This window comes from Notechis scutatus, chromosome 3, assembly GCF_049901735.1.
Source record: "Notechis scutatus isolate UNSWTSFEM ecotype Mainland chromosome 3, rNotScu1.2, whole genome shotgun sequence".
Taxonomy (NCBI): domain Eukaryota; kingdom Metazoa; phylum Chordata; class Lepidosauria; order Squamata; family Elapidae; genus Notechis; species Notechis scutatus.
In genome coordinates, this window is record NC_142011.1 from 59,000,877 (window position 1) to 59,020,896 (window position 20,020).

The 20,020-nt window shown below is 36.3% G+C and overlaps 1 protein-coding gene and 1 long non-coding RNA gene across 7 annotated transcripts in view; one reads left to right on the top strand and one right to left on the bottom strand.

Annotated features, from left to right (window-relative positions):
- The window catches only part of PIK3R3 (phosphoinositide-3-kinase regulatory subunit 3), a 37,417-nt gene extending 26,061 nt beyond the window's left edge, over positions 1 to 11,356 (bottom strand). The window contains exon 1 of the mRNA XM_026665792.2: positions 10,424 to 11,356. Coding sequence (XP_026521577.1) covers positions 10,424 to 10,529 — 106 coding nt within the window. The 5' untranslated portion in view covers positions 10,530 to 11,356. The remainder of the gene's footprint in view (positions 1 to 10,423) is intronic.
- A 304-nt stretch (positions 11,357 to 11,660) lies between these two features.
- The window catches only part of LOC148131204 (uncharacterized), a 45,505-nt gene continuing 37,145 nt past the window's right edge, over positions 11,661 to 20,020 (top strand). For 5 of the 6 annotated variants that reach the window (XR_015748568.1, XR_015748571.1, XR_015748567.1 and 2 more), the window contains exon 1: positions 13,997 to 14,213. This is a non-coding gene — a long non-coding RNA (uncharacterized LOC148131204). Of the gene's footprint in view, positions 11,873 to 13,996; positions 14,214 to 20,020 lie in introns of those variants that run through there. The other variant, XR_015748570.1, reaches the window with a different exon arrangement.

Sequence of the window (20,020 nt, forward strand, 5' to 3'; positions counted from 1 at the left end):
CTGTTTAATTTCACTCAGATTAAAAGCTGAGTATAGTAAATTGAATATAGCTAGAAGTAGTTCATTTTACAAAAACAGACAAATTGTCTCAAATTGGCTCTTTTTCCAGATAGTTATCCATCTCTAATTAAGAAATATCCTCGTACGGCTGTCTCATTACTATAAGATAACCAAAAGAACAATTTGCCAGCTTCAATTTTGTCACTGGAATTCCAATAATATTTTTTTTCTTTTACGCTGTTATATTAACTGTAATATCCAAAGTGGAAAACACTATAGCTAACTTTTAAACGACTTAGTATACTGGGTATATATCTATGCTAAGATATATTTAAGTTAAACACCACATTGACATGCAGTTGATGCCATTATGATTTACTACATGCTAATGTGCCCTGATTCAAAAGACCTATAATGCAGCACGAAGACTGATAGTAATGCAACTGCTTTTCCGGTGTGTACATGATTTTAGAAAGGGTCAGGCATGAGCCATCCCATACTACATCTCTGATTTAGGAAGTGCACTACTTTTTAATCCTCCCTTCTATTTTTGTGGTATAAGAAAGAAGTTTGAAAGATTCCCAGTATCTTTTAACATAGAGAAGAATCATGAAATCCAGTACAAATCAAAATATCACTCTACAATATCCATCACCTTTTGCTTGAAAGTCCACTGCCTTTAAGAGATTTAAAATGACTTTGTTCAGTATGTCACTGTCCATCCATACTGTAATATTCATTAGTATGTTTTTAAAAATATGGCATAAATAAAACTACATTTTAAAATTCTTTCTTCAATTTTAGGATCTAGGTTTAACAAGATATATTAATTCTATACATCATAAACTAATAATGGAACTACAGTTGCTAAGAACGTAACGACATTCTGAATGTTGTAATCATGTCATATCAATAGTAGTTATAGAAAACTATAGTATATAAGCTTGGAAAAAGAAAAATTCTTAAATAATGTGAAACGTGTTAAGACAAACAACCTCTCATCTACAATTATTTATTCTTATGGGTGTGAAAATGAAATATTAACAACAACAACAGTTGAAATGTTCTACAGCAGCATTATGCCACAACTATAATGTACTTATATAATGTCATGACATGTTATCTATTAACATTGGGGAAATTTACAGCAAAACAGTGAAGTCAGCGTATTCTGTCTTAAGTTGAATTGAAAGATAAATAACAGAGAAAAATATGTTTCACAAGCTTTCATTATCTGACTAAAGAAATCTATAAAGCTCAAATTCAATGAATACAGTCATAATTCACACCACAGAATTTTAGGAGATTGTGTTATCCAACAGCCTTATGAATCTTATTAAAAACACATATATACTTTACACTGTGTTCGCTGTCATTTATGTGGACTCAGCAACTATGACATCTAATCTTCACACATCTACTACTGTTTACAAAAGGATTATTCTTAGAAAATGGTAACACTTCTGCAAAGCATGCTTTTTTCCAACATTTTGTCCTTAACACAAATATGCTAAAATTCTATTTTATAATTCACTTTATTGAAGTTAGTTTAGTTATGCAGGATCCAAACTAAGTACATCACTGGGACCAAAGGTTTTTCTTCCAAGCTTTTGGGCTCCTATTGAAGCCTGTCATCAGGGAACTTCTCTCTCTCCAGAATATGCAACATTATCCTGGGACATACATATATTCATTCATTTTAGCGAAGTGAATGTGCTATAGCAAGTCTTATTCCAAGATGAATAGCATATTCTAGCTCAGAGTTGAACTGTGGGGTCCTTGGTGCTCTCTCAGTATGGTTGTTTTCTTGCAGACATTTCGTCACCAAATTAGGTAACTTTATCAATGCCTTTCCAGCAAGGGGTCAGACAGTACCAAGATCCACCCCCACATTCCAACATCTAATACAACACAGAAAGTTCATTAATAAAAAGGTAAAGAATTAAAGGGAATTTTACCCTTACCTTCTACTTTGAATGTTAGAATATGTAAGCTTTGAGGAAATTAAAAAAAAACTGTTGAATGAAATTATTGAATCATGCTACTAGGCAACATCTGGAAATGGGGAAAATAAGCCCCTGCATGTTTTAGGTATATTTGGCAGGCAGATGTGCAATATAAAGTTATAAGACTTAAATGGATGAAATCATAACATTTCAGTTGATCTAAACATGAACTGTCTTCACAGATTTGCTTTTTCCTTCATCAAAAAGGTTTTTTTTTTTAAAAAAAAAACCTGTACTTATCTTTGACTTGTGGTGGAGAGGGTTAAGCATCTATATACACTTTTGATTTTAATTTGGCAAGGTCAATGAATTCTGCCACCTTCATATTTGAAGTGCGTCAACTTGAAAAGAGGCTAGATTTTAAAACCTATGTTGACTAATTTTCAATTGATGAGTTTTCAACAACAAACACTTTTGAGAGAATCAATATATATTGCTATCTTATGACGGAGAAGGTCACTAGCTCTCTTGTCAAAGATATAGTCTGATGGTTTCCCAATTTGTGCCCATTTTATTGGGGGCTGTATGTCAGCATGCTTCAGAATACACTCAGATAGCTGTACCTGTGCTTTGGAACTGGCTGGAGATTTCAAGATGGCAATGGTGGCAGGTCTAATCCTAGGGGTTTCTATAGGCAAAAAGGAACTGGCCTCAAAAGAAAAAAGATTTCTAGAAGAAAAGGAACTTCTTGGAGGTTAAAAGAAAACCACAAGCCAAGAAATGGGAAGAAACGGTACAATTTTAGAAAAGGTGGCTACATGACTCAAATCTGTAAGATCTGACTACGAATATCCCTGAACACATTAAAGACTACTCTGATAAGGGAGCAAGAGGTGAAATAGCTGAAACAATGAATAATACCTCATTAAACTATGAGACAAGACTGTAACCTTTAAAAAAAAAGACTGTTCACTATGTGAAATGAAAGGATGCATCTAATCTTTTAGAAACTAACCATCAAATGGTGGTCACCATAGCCAAATGTCATTAGAAGCATTTTTAGATATAGGCTGTTTCCAGTTTTATCAGGGATAGGTTTTCTGTTAAAACTGTTTCTCCCAAGAGAAAACTGTAAAGATTTAGAGTTCTGACTTTATCTGATAGTGAGTATACCAACAGAGGTTGGAGAAAGGGTTTTCTTTGAGAGTGGGACTGAATCCCAAATTGCCTTGTGAACACAGTATCTCATTGAAGTATTTTTATGTAATGACCCCCAGATTTCTCAGTATTACCAAAAGCGTCACTTGTTCGATACACTAGAAGATCCACAGAAAAATGGAAGTGAGAAACCTTGGAAAAGCAGCAGGTACAAATAACAGAAGAGGGGCATTGCAATGTCTATATCTATGCCTGCCTATCTAATTCACTCACTCACTCATTCAGTTTTATATAGTTGCTCATCTCGCAACTACAATTCCCTATATAATTTACATGTTTTGGTGCCTGGGTAGATTTGTGGGTGTCAGCTGATAATTGTGACAGATAATTTCTACAAACAATGTGGAAATAGTGCAATCTTGAGTACTACATAAAATCCCTAGTGATGGTTGTTGCCTTTCAGAGAAAAGCTATGGTCATAATGGGATGTCTATGGAAAAGTCAAAGAGGGTTCAAGTTTATTCTTAGCCTGTGTAATTATGTTATTAGGTACCAGAACTGGTCGGTGTAGGCAGTCTGGTTGGAATTGTTTCAATTGTTCTTACAGATTAAAATGTGGAAGGAACTGATTTTCAAAAACCTTCTAACAAATCTAACGAAAACATGCTCCACGTTCCAAAGACAAGTTCAACTGATACATTCTTCTCCAGTATACCAATCTTCAGTAGCTCACTCCTCTAGGCTATTTGGAAACTAAGGGAAAATGTGATAGAGAAGAAGCACCAGCTTTTTCATCTGGATTTGAAAATAAATTTTGACAAAATGAATCAGCTAGTCTTCTAGCTGTGCTTTATAAAAGAGATTATGAGGGAAGGGAAACATTACAGAAAGACTTGCAAAAAGCTCTGTCCTTGGATTAGAAGAGATAAGGTTTTTGTTTCAAGGGCCAAATTAACTGCTAGAAACACAGGAAAGCAAAGGAGAGCTGGAAGATACTGAGAAGCTTCATGTTGTGAGAGAATAATTAACAACTTTGCAAATTAATGGCTAACAGCCAAACAAACAGTTGCACATCTGTGAGCCTCCCTCGAAAAATATATCTCCCTTGGAGGAGCTAGCATCTCTGAAAACTAAGGACAACTGAGCACCAAGCAGATTGGTTTGCTGAAAACCCCAGAGGCTTTTACTTCAAATGAAGCTAACTTGAACTTCTAAAAATGAGGAAACTGACCTCTGTTTTTAATGTGGACATTTTCTTTTGTTTAAAGCAATGATTTTAGATTAGCATTGAAGCTTCCGGAATCTGGTTGTGCTCTCTAGGGAGAAGGAAGGAGAAAAGATAAACCCAACTTCCTTCTTAAAGTTTAGCTGGCGCCATTGTTTACAGAACTTGCAGACTATTTGGGGAAACTCCTAATTTAGTTTCTCTCACTTATACTAAAAACCACAAACAAAAGATTATTTGAGACCCCCTCAGTAAATATTAATGAAGCAAGATAGTTGGGCAATTTATATTATCAGGTCCATGCATTTGTTCTATAGTATTTAAAAATATTTGTCTATCATTTCACTTACTGTTTAAAAAACGACTGACACAGTTTATGGATACAATATTAGCAAAAAGTTCAATTACAATAAAAGACAATACTGAACTTAAATGAACATGTTATATGTATAGGAACTTTTTAAAAAGATGGCTTGTACTTCTATTTAAATGTACAATAGAATTAAGTAAGATTATCAGAAGTTACTTGAAGTCATATTCATATTGTATCTACTTTCACATACTAATTGTAGAGGAACACTACTGAGAAAAGGCTAGTTTTGTTTATGTTAGGCTTGCTATAGACATGGCTAATTTCTGTGGGACTAGAGAGCTAGTTTACAGATCTCTCTAGTCTAAACAAAGCCTTTTCTTAAATTCAGTTCCTGGTGACTTCACAGACATGCTCACACAGTTTTCCTGGCAAACAATACAGAAGTTGTTTGCCATTGCTTTCTTCTTGGATTTTGTTTTTTTACTCTGCATGTAAGTCTGCAGCTCAAATATATATCCTGTGGTCTCCCATCCAAATATTAATCAGGTAAGTGAATGCTAGTGGGATACAAATGTTACATTTACGCTAAAATTAAAATGTGGTGGTGGTGGTATGTGCTGGACTGCTGAGAGGGTTCTGGGTTCTGAGAAGAGTGGAGAATGGGCAGATAGGTAATTATGGTAAATCTATTAATACTTGATCCTTGCAATAATTGCTGCTGAGCAAATTGTATTTGTTGACAAAGTTCTATTTTATATTGAAGACTCCCAGAAGATAAAATGTGACATGCCTAAAGTAATGCTCATTAAAAATAAGGATTGAATACATCTGACCTAAAAGCAATCATCATCACTTGGAGACTGAATCATTTCCTCAAGAAGCTGCCTTCACAGCAATCATGGACAATTTCTGTCACATTCCCTCCATATCTTCTCTTTTAAGGGAAGTGTTGGCATCAGAAGAGGTAATGGAGAATGCAGAGTCCCTTTCAGTCACACCTGGACATGGGATGGAAATTGCACTGGTTGCTCCTATGTATTATTAGATCTGGAAAGAAAAAGCCTAATCCCTTTGATCCGCCTGGATTTCTGAGCAGCCTTCAATACCACTGGCTGGGATCAGAGGCACTATTCTGTTCCTTATTAAGTGAGGAGCTTCAGTCAGGAGCATGGTAGAAGAGAAGCCATTGGGCCAAGATACAGAATGCATCTGAAATCTGGGACCATGACTTCCGCAGAATTGAAATTGGACAAAGCTGAAATTGCTTCAGTGCTGCTGTGCTGCTACTACCCAGAGATTCAGTAAATCAGTCGCTCCCTAATTCTCTGGAGGCCAGGTGGATTGGCTCCTCCTTTCGCCTCTGGAGATCATGTAAGCCAGTCTCACACTAGCTCTCTGGAGACTAGGAAAAACTGTCCCACCATCCGCTGCTGTAGAGCAGTCAGCTGCAGACAAGCTAGTAAGAAGTCAAAAGTGGCTCCCATTCCCATTGCTTTTTTTCCCCTTGGTCATTCTGTTTCTCGATTTAAGTAAGTAAATATCTCTGAAAAGATAATCAAAATGGCCATGGATTGTCTAGTGGCTTATATGGGCTTTTTCGACACCATGTAAAATCTACTCATTTGATTTCAACAAGCAGATTTGAAATTATAATTTCCTGCCATTTGGGAAAGAGGTGGGATAGATTCCCAAAACGCTGCTCCTTTGAGATGGCCTTCAACCTCTGGAACATTTTTGCCTTCCACCTTTGGAATTTTAATGGCTCCCTTCCTGTTAAAATTCAGGAAGTTAAAATACTGTTGTTTCATGTAGTTTTTATGGAATAAGCTTTATGCTACGTTTAAGTTATAGGTGTGTTACCTGGTAAGTTTTTATAACAGGTTTTGTTACTTTTTTGATATTGATAATTGATTTTCTCATTCAATAATTATTAATTTGTATTCTACTGTATTTATTTCATTGTACTGTAGGAAACTGTTGAGCGTCAGTACTTGAAATGGCATACCGCTTTCGTAAATAAGTAAATTATGTCATCAGCAATGCAGACTGCTGTTCTGAAGTGATGCATTTTTTTAGTCCACTGAAATGAGTGGAGCTTCTCTATCAGGACCACTGGATTTCTTGTCCATCCTCAAAATCTTCAATTAAAATACAAAACAGTTTTCACCTATTAGAAAAATCATGGAAATAACTACTATTGGGCCTACATCTTTTTAGCCTTGCATTTACAAACAATTTGTACAGGGTGGTAGACGAAACCAACAAACAAAAGATCATTATAATAAATTTGTTTTTTTTTTAAAAAAGATGAAGTTGTCTTAACTATAAGTATTTAAATCTAATAAAGTCCTAGTCTGGCATTATCTGAAGTGGATGGCAATGATTAAGCAGAGATATGAGGCCATTTCAAGTAGTCTACCTCTAATATGGCTTTTTCTGGTTTTTATTATTGCATCATACATACATATATCAGAGGAACAATTAATCAACCAAGACATCATGAGTGGAATTACTCAGTGTATCCTTATTCTCCACTCATGTGCTGCATTAATCGGTTTAAACTGTACTTTAAAAAGTCTTAATTTTAAAAAAGATTCAAGATGTATGTTTAAAGGAATATTTACAGACAAATATCCTATTCTCACAAATAAGTCATTATGATTACTTCCAATATTATTTTCTCTATTATGTGTATTTAGTTTTTATCATACTTATCCACCTAAAAAAAAACCCTTTTAGGATCTGCATCTCAATTTCCATGAACTTGCTTGTATTAACTATTCAAGCATTTAGTAAACACTCAACAAAGTCCTCTGAAATGCCAAATATAGTGGGTTTTTTCTGAAGAAGTCTATTGTTAAACTTTAGTAAAACTATTGTTACAAATCACAAACTTTTTTCGAAACAAATCAGTAAAACAGAGTACATGATTCTAGGGTCTGATATATACCTTATAATGAAACACCTTCTTGACAAACGCTCCCCTCCCATCAAAGCATCTCAAATAATACAGCTATACATTCACCAATATTAGTATTATTAAATTAAAACTTAAATGAAGACTTGCATTCAACAGACAAATGCTTAACTCCAAATAACTGGATCATAATGAACTTTTTGAAAAAAAAAATTAAATTTCTGAGAGCATATTATAGACATATTCACAAAATGATTACTATGGATGGGGAGTTTGCCTATTCATTAAATAGCTAGCTTTAACAGTGTTCATAATCAGCCACACAACATATTTTACCAGAACAGAAAGAAATGAGGTTGCTCTCCACATTATTCCTCTATCCCCTAGAATGTTCTCTATCCCTCCAACCTATCTTTGTCTTTTTTTCTGAACAGGTGAGCAAACTTCCAAACAAACACTGAGCTGCACTATCTATCATTTTTATTAGTCCTCTGAATACCTACTCAGCTCAGAGAAATTATTCTAAACAAATATGATGCCACAGGCTAGAGCTTCACATTACAGTGTGCCAGCTTCCCATTTTTAATTAAAACAATCTAAAAAATTCAGAGAGCATAAGGAGTTGAGGGATGTTAAAAATATACCTATAGATACATGCTGCCTATCAGAACTGCAACAATCTATCTAGTTACCTAGCATAACAAGTATCTTGAAGAACCATGTTGTTTCACACAGCCATAGGATTGCTGCATACAAATGCACCCCACAGAGAACAGAATTTCTTTAAAACCTATGGAATAAGTTACTTGTCCTCATGGATTTAAAGAAACAAGATAAATGGTTGATGAAGCATCAAAATTTGAGTGGAAATAAGGATTCTAATCATTTGCTTGCTCTATTCTTAGGAGTATTACCTGCTCACAGCTAAAAATATAAACTTATAACTAGTACTTTAATGCCACTCTCCATTACCAGCTGTTACATTCTGCTATCTAAACTTGTATTATCCCTTAAGACATCTTAAAGTTGAAGTGCACACTGCAAAATTATACCATGCAGAATTTGCTTCATTTGCATTTTATTTAAAAGAAATTCATTTGCATTTTATTTAAAAGAAATACAACTTTTTTTCCTCTCTAGGTTATAAAAGCTTGTATCCCAGAAAGACTATAAAGTCTAGCTTTACAATGAATTTTAGCTTCGTTGGATTATTTAGATGCATTTGCAGATATCAGTTATGCATTGTGATGTGTTCTTGTTTAAAAAGTGAGGTTTAACTGAAATGGAAATATATATTAAAAATAAGGTATTAAAATAATTTTTTTTAGAGTTTTGACAATCTGACACCCTAAACCTCTATAGTACTTAATTTTGTTGCCATATTGTACCACAGCTATCAAATTACAAATATTAATAAAACAAAGATAATAGCCTGTAAAGTTCATGGCATGTAAAAAAAGTGAAAAACTATGCACATTCAATTTAGTGATCAGCAGACTTCTTACATATGATGACTTTTAAGAAAATTCTTCTTAATTCAAACTCTGAGACTATAATACTATATTAATGAAAGAACCAGTGATAGTTTTTCAGTGTCGAGAAGATTATTCTGAAAAAAAAAAAAACCTCAGAAAATTTATTATAAGAATCAGAGGCTTAAACCTCAGTGAAATATAGAAGCACCAGTTTTATAAACTTTGGATACCTGAAAATTCTATTAACAAGCATTCAGCCAATTAAGTTTTCTTGGTAACCCACTGAATGTTTTTCTCCAGAGAAATGAATGAAGGAGAAACAAGCATCATCACCATTAAAGTCAAACTATAATGCTATTACATCTGCTTCATGAGGAGGATTTCTGGTATTTCTTTTGCTTTACAATATAAAGACCCCCCCCCATTTGCACCCCCCATGCAATACCAAGTAATGGCAAGCAATACCAAGTAATAGCAAGAATGTTTTCTCTATTTAAAAAAAAAAATCAATATTGTATTTTCCTAAACAAAAATGATGAAATTTAAGAAAATGTATACAGATACATTTTTCATATTGAGTATTTCATCAAAGTAGAAGCTTCAAGAACTGTGAAACTCTCACAATCATGATTCTAAACACATCACCAGAGAGTCAACCAACCTCTGGCTCCTTTTGTATATTATTCCTTCCTAGGCACAAAAGAAGAGCTATGTGAGAGCAAAGAATAATACTTCTCAAACAATGGAAATACTCAACATTAAATGGTTAAATGCCTTTAACCATTCTAAGATACTGAAACTGTGATGGTAGGCATGCTTACTTGGTCTTAAAAGCCCACTGAACTTAGTGGGACAGATTTTCAAATAAACAAGCCCAAGATTAGATACCAGATTTTTTTTTTTTTTTTTGCCTAGAACATCCAATATAGAATTGAAAACTAAAAACAGAAAGTGTTAGAAAAGAACAATATTAAATCTTAAATGTTTACAACTAAATATTTAGTGAGCTGGCACATCAGCCCTTTAAAAAAAAAAGGTTGCAGGTTAGATTACAATGTAATGTAGGTAATAAATCCACTAAATAGAACTTTGAAAGACAGGAAAACCGAATGCCCTACATTTTGGAATTTAGAGTGTTTTCCATCTTTGCAAAATATAGTCCTTTGAAAATGGTGACTACAACAGAATAAGAGCAAAAGTTTGCAGGCTTTCCATTCAAGCATAGGTTTCCCCCCTCTCTTCAGAAAAGAAAGCTAAAGCCTGCACCATTGGGGGGAGAGAACAATGAACTTCTGCAGATGGCTGACACTGAAAGGAAAAGAAGGAGAAAAAAAAAAAAAAGCACGACGACTCTATAAACCTGAACGCAAACCAAAAAACTGCTTTTACCTGGAGGGTCCATTTCGATATAAAATATCAGCTCCGTGGAATACGGCATCATCACCTCCCTCCAGTCCGTATCGTCGCGATCCATATCCCACACTGTATTGTACATGGTGACAAACAGGCAGGTGGGCGACGATTGCTCGGGAAGCTCTCTTGCCAGGGCTCTTTTACTTTTTTCTTTCTTTTATTTTTTTTAAACACACAAAAGTCTGGCACAGCACGAAGTTAAAAAAAAAAAGCCTAGCCTCCCGAAGGGAGAAAAAAAACAAAGAAAGAAAAACCGGGAGGGGATAGAGAAGAAACTTTCTTAAGAAATAGCTCGATGGCTTCCCCTTCAGGAAAAACCACTCCCCTCTCAGGAAGCAGAAGAAATGCTCTTCCAATTCCCCCTTTGCTGCGAGGGAAACGCTTATTTCAGCTTCCCCCCACCCCGCAAATCCAAAATAAAAGATGGGGGGCAGGCAAAAAAAAGAGAGAGAGAGAGAGAGGTTTAAGATGGGAGATATCGAAATTCGGGAAAACGGAGCAGTTAGAAGATGGGGGGGGGGGTTGTTCTTTAAAAAAAGGGGAAAAAAGCAAAGTTTTAAGACAGGTCTACGCTGATTCAGTAACGAAACCCTCCCGAGGCTCCCTAAAGCCACGAACGGGCAGGCGCGCCTCGCTTCTCTACCCCTTCAGGGGCAAAGCTCGCCGCCACCGCCGCCGGTTCAGCGACGTTTCCGTCCCCCCTCGAAGCCCTCAGCGCTCGGCGGCGCTCACTGCTGCAAGCAGCGGCTCCCGACCGCCTCCTCGCTCCACGCAAGCCCAGCCTCAGCTCCCGCGCGCGCTTTGGTGCTCGGCTAGTCCCAACCCCGGCCAGTTTCATTTTAAAGAGGCACCGAGGCCCCAACCGTTGCTAACCGCCTCTATGCCGGGCATAAGCCCCGCCTCCGAGGTGGGAAAAGGAGAGGGCCAAGCGAGAGCGAGGCCACGCCCCCCAGGTTTTAACTCACTCGTGCCCGGGCTGGAGATTGAGCCGAAGGGCTTCCTTCCCCCTCCCCACCTTTTTTCTTTTTGTGTGGTGCTTCTGGCGAAGTACCTTGGCCGTGCTAGGGAAACAAAAGCTGCTGGAAAGCGGGGACAGTCGGCTTCCAGTTTTACCTCTAATTGTTTTTGAGATTTCATTATTATATGTACATAGTGCAAGTGGCAGTGATGCGAGGAAGGGATGCCTCCAGCTGGAGCAGCTGGCGACAGATGCCCCTCCGTCACCCGTCTGCGCCCTGTGAATGTAATACTCCCCCCCCCCCACGCTCAGCGGTAAAGCCGCCAGAATATTCAGAGATAGGAGACCCTTCTTCCCACTTCTCTCCTCACCCCCATTTTCTTAGACGGCACACAAAAGATGCACCCCGCCCCCCAAGTGTCCACTTGATTCCTGTCATGATTTGATACCGCGTAGCAAAGTAAATGGTAGGTTATCTTTCACCACCTATTTCCTGCACTTTTGGTTGATATATAGACAATATGTGGGGTTATGTGTGCCTGCTACTGGGACTGTTTGCAGATGGTGATGTTCTGTTGCACCAGTGACTGTATAACTCTTTAATATACATAAAGAGCAGGGGAGAACTTGGAATGTGTTTAATATTTCAGTATGGAATTATGTGTATATTATCGATACTATATGATAGGTCACTCTCAACAGTCCACCATTTGAATGACTGATGTAAAATATGGAACCTCTAGACATGTGTACTTTATGAATAACTTTGAATGATGCACATATGGTAGTATAGAATGTGAAAAGTGTCCACTGGGTATCAAGCTAATAACTAAGCACTTTAATATTTTTTAGTACTAAGTTTAAGAATGACTATCAAAACTGAAGCTAGGAGTGTGTATTTTATTCTAGTCTTGTGTAACAATTCACACAGGTATACAGTAAACCTCCATACATAAATAGAGGAAAGCTGGCTTTTCAAAGGAAAGGGTACACTATAAATTGGGTTTTCATAACCAGTGATGGTAGTGGTTGAAGTTGAAAAGGCATTTCTTTTACCTCTAACAAACTGCAAGTTCAAATGTATGTCTTGTGTACAGCAAGTGTTGGTCAAGTGAAAATATTGTCAGTCTTTAATTATTTTATACTTTTCTAAGACATGCTTACAAACACATGGACCCCCATCAGTATCTCAGTGTATTTCAGAATTATGATTAAAGTTAATGCATAGCTGACAGACTTACAGAAATTTTGGAACTATGCTGAGAGAGGTATTCTTATTTAAAATAAATCTTATTCTCACCAGTTGGCTTACTCTGAAGATGTAGGATTGGCATCTCATTCAAATAGTGAGGTTTGTTAAATTTCAGTGCAGTGTCCCTTAAAATTCAAAATCTAATCATGTTCATATTTGATCATAAGACATTGCCCAACCTTTAATATTTGGAAGAATGGATATACAGTACTGAAGAATAGTGTACAAACAACACTTGGTTTCATCCACTATGTTTGTGATGTATTCCGCATATGTAGAATCAGAATATTCTCATCACTCAAAAACACAATTCTCTTGCAGCACATTATGAATTATTGACATGGCTATTCACTGTAATATTTGTGATCCATAGCCAAGCCTTGCAGGATTATTTGTGGTAATAAGGTTATCATATGGAAGAATTATCTGCCCAGTCACATCTGGTACATGTATATTTATTTTGCTTCGTGTTCATACAGAATATATATGATGGAAGTGTTGGCCTATCATGCCATTATTTACAACTGGAATAAACTCAATGACACCTGCAGTCATTCTAATTAGATTTCTAATTAGTAATTGAGATTTAACATATCATCTAGCTAATATCCTCACTTCACTAAGGTTATGCCAGTCTCTTAATGAGAACCCGCTTTAGTTTAATAATGACAAAGTTGTCAGAAAATTCAATTCCAGGACCAGCTTGTTGCTATCCTTGAAGATTTAGGAGTGTAGGATTAGTAAGCAAAGGGTTTAGGTATTTTAAAGTCCATATGTCTTATTATGCTCAAGGTGGAGATTAGTTATTTAAGCAGATATTCGAATAGCTTTAGATACATTGTTAAAACTTTCAAGTTCTTTGTGACAGAAGAGCGCTCGCTTGCTTTATTTTGTATGGAGTAGATGGAGCAACAGCATTATTTGGTAGGGAAGGGTAGGAAAGAGGTGTTTTTTTTGGGGGGGGGGGTTGAATATATGTGTGCATTTTCACTTTTCCTCTCTGCTCTCCTTATTTCAAGAAAAAGCAAAGTTGCATATTCCGTTCCTGGCTCGCTTCCAGGATGGACGCCAGGTCGGCGGGGTGGCGGCGGTGGAAAGTGAATGTCGGAAGGGGGAGGGAGAAAGCGCGTATTAGTTAGCCCCGTTTGCCAGAGCCCCCTTGCTTGTCTTTTGTCTGGGAAGAAGCAACGAGCTCGGGGATTCGCTAAAAGGTCTCCAACAGAAGCAGCCAATGGCAAGGTCGCGAAGCCGGCTGACAGTTTGAGGATTGGTTGGCAGGCTCAGTTACTAAGCGGGACCGAAAAGGAGGATGGGGAGGTGTGTGTGTGTGGGGGGGGGGGTTGCGTAGAAGTAGGAAGGAAAATGCTTACGGAGCCCATCTCCCCTTGTCCTCAATCAGTTCTTTTCTGCCCCGTTTTACTCAAAGGTGTTTCAGCAGCAACACGAACAAATAGACCAATGTCGAATGGCAGCCATGAAATTTGAATACCTCTCTGGAGATTTGTAACCTTCCCGATCGGACCGTCCCATATAAGAGACACGAAAGTACCTGAATGGTGAGTGGCGGGCAGTGTAGGACGGGGACCACGGTTTCAAGCTCACGTCAGATGGCTCCGTCTACACCAGGGGTGTTCAACCTTGGCAACTTTGCTGGCTGAGGAATTCTGGGAGTTGAAGTCCACAAGTCTTAAAGTTGCCAAGGTTGGACACCCCTGGTCTACACGATAGCCTCGCTTTCCACCGTTTGACAGTCATCCTAGTAGCCCCGGTGCCCTTGACAACAGAGATGATGATGATGATGATAAAAGTATAGGGCTTTACAGAAAGTGACAAGTTCCGTTCTAGCGGAATAATATTAAATCCCACTACGGTTTCAAATGAACTTAGGTCCTGGGACTGAAAGATTTCTTTAATGTATTTTGAGATTTCAAAAATAGAGAGATTAATCATAGATTAATCTTAAATAGGCTGCTATTGGAGGGAACAATATCCTCAATTAAAATAACTCAAGAGAGGAAAGAAGATATTCTGCATTTGCCTCCACAGATCTGAAACAGATTGGTAGTTAGGAAACAACTAAGATAATCCTGGCCAGGTTTCCTCAGAAGTAAATGTCATCTTAATTCACAGAGACATACTTCTAAATGCAGAACTGCAGCCTCCTTTGTATACATATTTACTTTTTGTTGTTAGTATCCCAAATCTAGGGCACTAAGTATATTTATTTCAAAGTAAATTTCACTGAATTCAATAGTTAGTGTAAGAAAGTATATTTGGAATACATTGCAACTTTATGCAGCATTTATAAACTTTGCTATCTTGTTGCAGCTAATCCAAAAGTAAAGGTGCAAGCTGAACATCTAATCAACTTCAATTTAATATTAGAATGTTTATGTGACCACAGTATAGGTGGGTCTAAATAAATTAACTCTGAGGAAAAAATCAGGAATCTTGGACATTTCTGAGTAATAATGGAGCCTCAGGAGCACGATTGAATGCATCTAGCATGAGGTAGAATCAAAATGGTGTTGAATAAGGTTGGGCGCAGCCTATAATTTTACAGTTGTCTGAAAATGCCTGACTAAAATACGTGCAAAATTCACAGAATGTATCACTGTACATCTCTGTTCATCTTACCTGCAAAGAAATGTCCACATCTAAAGACATAAAGCTTAATTAACATGTTTATTGAAACATGAAATGTGTTGCTTCTTTATACACTAGTTTATTGCTATGAAAATTAAGAAACCCATACGTTTTCTAATCATATTTTTTCTGGAAACATAAAGCAGCAAGATATAGTGAGTGAATAAGCCTCTTGCTAATCCAAAGCTGAAGTTTTGATGTATGATTAAAGTGAGCTAATATTCTGCTGAACATTTAGAAGCCTACATTCACTTTTCAAAATCATGCCAAAGAATCATGGCATAGAGAAATTGAAGTTTAAAACTACTGCTTAAATAATTCACTTAGAAAGTTATTAAAAGAACTATGTTGCTATACTAAACTGATTCTTTACAGGAGAATTGCTTAAAAGTTCAGAGTTTGATTCAAAATAATTCCATTAAATAAATTATGTATCATTATTTACTGTTTAGTGAATCTGTGATTGGCAATTGAGCCTTCTTTTTTGTACATTCTTCATAAATTATTTCAGTGTTTTTCTACTTGTCATTCTTTAATGCAAACTACAATTAATAAAAAGATGCCAATTAATGCAAAGATATTTCTGAGATTATATAACCTTAATGAGATACTCTTTCTAATAGATGGATGTGAGTATATACAGCATTTGTACAATGCAGTCATATAAAATTCTTAAGGAAGTTTGGTATCTTTGTAAGACTGTTTTTATAACTCTCAAAGCTCCTGTAGACTATGCATCCTAGATAGAAAGAACAATCTATCTTGCTAATCATTAGTTGAATATATTTTGCTTTACACTAATTTGGATACTAGTTACTAGGCAGAAAATGTGTTTGCAAGGTGGAGATTACTTCATATGAGATGAAAGTAAAGCAGAGGCATCACTTCCTCACCACTCAATGTCTGGCCTCATTTTTCCACAGAAGGATTCAACTTATATTACTTTTTGCATCTACTTCTCTTTTTTTAATTTGTTTTTATTACAGTTTTCAAAAATACAAATCTCACTTATATTTGTGACGTTTTTGGCTTTGACAAATACATATATCTTATATACATTATTATATACATATCTACATTGATAATCTCTTAACGTCTCTTGCTTTATTTACCATAATCCTTCTTCCTAATCTTTATATCTGTTTTTTAGCCACTCATACCATTTATCCCATATTGCATAATATTCGGAAACTTCCTTGTCTTTCATTTCCAATGTGAGCGTATCCATTTCAGCGCATTCCAATACTTTTTGTATGACTAAATCTTCTGAAGGGATATTAGCTCCTTTCCATAATTGTGCGAAAGCTCTTCTGGCTACTGTCAAAATATGCAATATATTTAATCTTTTTAGTATGTTAGACGGTAATTATTCCTAATAAAAAGAATTCCACTTTGAGTTCAATTTGGTGTTTAGTAATCTCTTCCAGCCAGCTTATTTTTTATTTTGACCCAATATTTCCTGGTCTGGGGCATAACCACCATGTCATGCTCCTGTCAGAATCTGATTCGGAGGGGGAGGCTGAACAGCTGACAGGGAGGGGGAGTGTGGCTCTGTTGGCTGTGGAAGAAACTGGGGAAGGGCAAAGTCCGGCTGGGCAGAGCAGGGGAGAGGTAGAGCAAGGGAGAGGGAATTCAGAGGAAGACCCAGGCATCCAGGAGGAACAGAGAAGGGAGCAACATGAGTTGCATGGCTTATGGGGGAGGAAAGGGCCCTGATTCCCTTCAATAGCTGCAGCTGGGAACACAGTGTTTAAAAAGGGAAGCTGCGCACAGCAAACTGTTGAGAGCAAATTGTGAGTTTATCTGGTCTCGTCGTGGCTTATCTGTGTTCCTGGCGTCTTCCCAACTGTGTGAGTTTTGATGTGCTTTCAAGTTTGGAATTCCTTCTCCTGCCCTGTCAAGTTAATTACTCTGGCTTGGTTTGTTTGGATTTTTAGTTACAGTCTGTATGTATTTTGTTTTGGACTGAATTTTCTCCATCCGAAGGTAACCTGGACAATGGGGAAAAAGTTGGAGATAATAAAGGGACTCTTCTTTCTTATTTGACTGTGTTGCCTTTGTGACATACCCCGGGTTATCACATACCACATGTGATAAAAGATACCATCTTTTTGTCCACATTTCCAACATTTTGGACTTGTGTTAGGGTATATCTTAGCCAATCTCGCTGGGTTCAGGTGCCACCAATAGAACATTTTATACAAGTTATCTTTGTAGGCTGTGGAGGTCATTAATTTGTAATTCCTTGTCCATAATTTCTCCCATTCATCCAATTCAATACTGTATCCAAAGTTTCAAGCCTATGCTGTCATGGAACCCTTTACAATTTCTTCTTCCACATTGAATCCCAATAAATATTTGTACACTTTAGTTATGAATTTTTCCTCTGCTCCAACTAAAATTTCATCTAATTGTTGTTGTTCTTTATCAAATCCAAATTCCTCTAAGTCTTTTTTATACCTGTCCTGTAATGGTAAACATGGCCACCAGTCAATTATAGTTCCTCGGTCTCTTAACTCTTGGTTCATTTTAAGCTTCCCTTGGTTATCTAATAAATCGTTATAGCTTGCCATTTTTTTAATATCCAATGTATTTGCATAGATCATGGCCTCCATAGTTGACAGCCAGTGAGGTATCTTCATGTAATGTTTCTTTTGGATTTTTATCCAAATCTGAATAAGTGAATCTCTTATTTTGATGTCTATAGAAGTAAGAATGTACCTTGCTCCTTTTTCCCCATAAAAATGCATGCCAGCCTATCTGGAGGTTATGACCTTCTAACATTAAGATTATTTTATCTTTTAAATTTACCCAATCCTTTATCCAATTTAACTTTTTACATCTACTTCTAATTGATTACTGAATCAATTTTTTGCATATCTATAATAAAAGCTATTTTTCTGAAAGAGCAGGATGACATATATTTTAAAAATAAAAATAAACTTCAGCGCCTACATTTGAATTCCATATACAATTCATCCATGCAAGATCAAGTGCCTTTCTGCTGATTTTTTAAAATCACAATTTGTTGTTATTTTCAGATAACGTGTATTTATTGCTTATCTGGTAATAACATGTCCTTTTCACTAAAATATAATAATAGGAAAACTGACATAATTTGCATTGAATCGTTGTTGACCTTCTCTTATCAAATGCCCTCTGCTAGCCGTAGAAATGTTCACTGAATTTAGGTCAAATCATTTTCACTGTAGTTAATTTCCTATCACTTGTATTTTTAGCAATAGCTACGGTTTTTCATCCCTTATATACAATGGATATTAGACTCCTATAAATGTCCGATCAAACATAAATACACAAAGTTCAAGAGAACTTTACTTCATGGCAACAGCCACAGGATTTATATGTCTGAAAAGATAATAGAATGTTTATATGCTCCATGAAAAAGATTGCACAGATATAATAGAATATAATTTTTATTGGCCAAGTGTGCTTGGACACACAAGTTATTTATCTTCGGTGCATACTAGTTGGCTTAAAGACAGGTGAGCCTCCATGGCTATAGTAGATTTGATCCTGAATATTTCCAGTTCTGGTCAAACCTTACAGTATATTTTACTATACTTTACTGTGATACTATAATTCCAATACCAGTAACGTTTAGGAATATATAAATTTAAATTCTTTTCAGTATAAATGCATGCAAATAAACTTTTGAATAATATTCAAATATCTTGTTAATAGAGAATTTCTTCTATTTTATGTAGCCCAAATTTGCCAGATTTCCTCTACTGTACTGGGGAATGCTCTGTTACTGCAGAAGTCCATGACCTTTGGATTTCTATAATAATAATATGCTGATGATCTTAAAAGATATAAAATGAATAACATCAACAATCTGCCTGCTCTCTGATGCAACAACAGAGAGCTCAAATTCTTTTTCATTTCCTTGCATCTAACAATTTCTACTTTGAGGTGACATTAAATTTTAAAGGCTTGAGCATTTTCATGTAATTTAGAAAAAGCCAGAAGAATTTTTAACAGGATATGCAGAACACATTCTGGATTCCTTTTGGATAGTACTACAAAAATATGATAACCAGTAACCTATTTCAACACTAGCAAGTTCATAGAGCCTAAGTTTAATAGAAGAAAACAAGCTGTGCAGTGGATTCTATGTGAATACATAGGGAAGTAAGCCAACATTTGCATACTATGTTAAACAGAAGTTAATTTTAATCAAAGCTTGTTAAGTAAATCACTACAATTAGGTTTTTATAACTTAAGTCATAAATCATGCTTTGCATGCCTTGGGCTTAGATTCATAAGTCTCCAAGCCCTCTAATTTTCACACTAACTTCTTAAGGAAATCTAGAACTTGCAAACTGGTAAAGCAGTAAGGAATTGATAAAGCCCAAAATATAATGGCATTTGTACATATAGCAAGATGCTATCTATGAAAATTACAACTAGGTGGGTCGCATTTAGAATCTGAGAAATATCAGTGAGACAACAGTTAATGTCAATGGGGCACATGATTGGAAGACCCAGATCCATAGAGAAAGTTCTGATACTGGGAAAAAGGAAGGGACAAAAAGAGGATAACTAGCAGCAACATACTGTAGATGGATTCAGTTATAGAAGTGATGGGTGTACTGCTGAAAGACCTGGTTGGAGACATATTGTTAGGGAGAAAATCTATGTGGTTATTAAGATTAACACTGACTTGATGGCCTATAATTAATCATGTTAGTAGGTC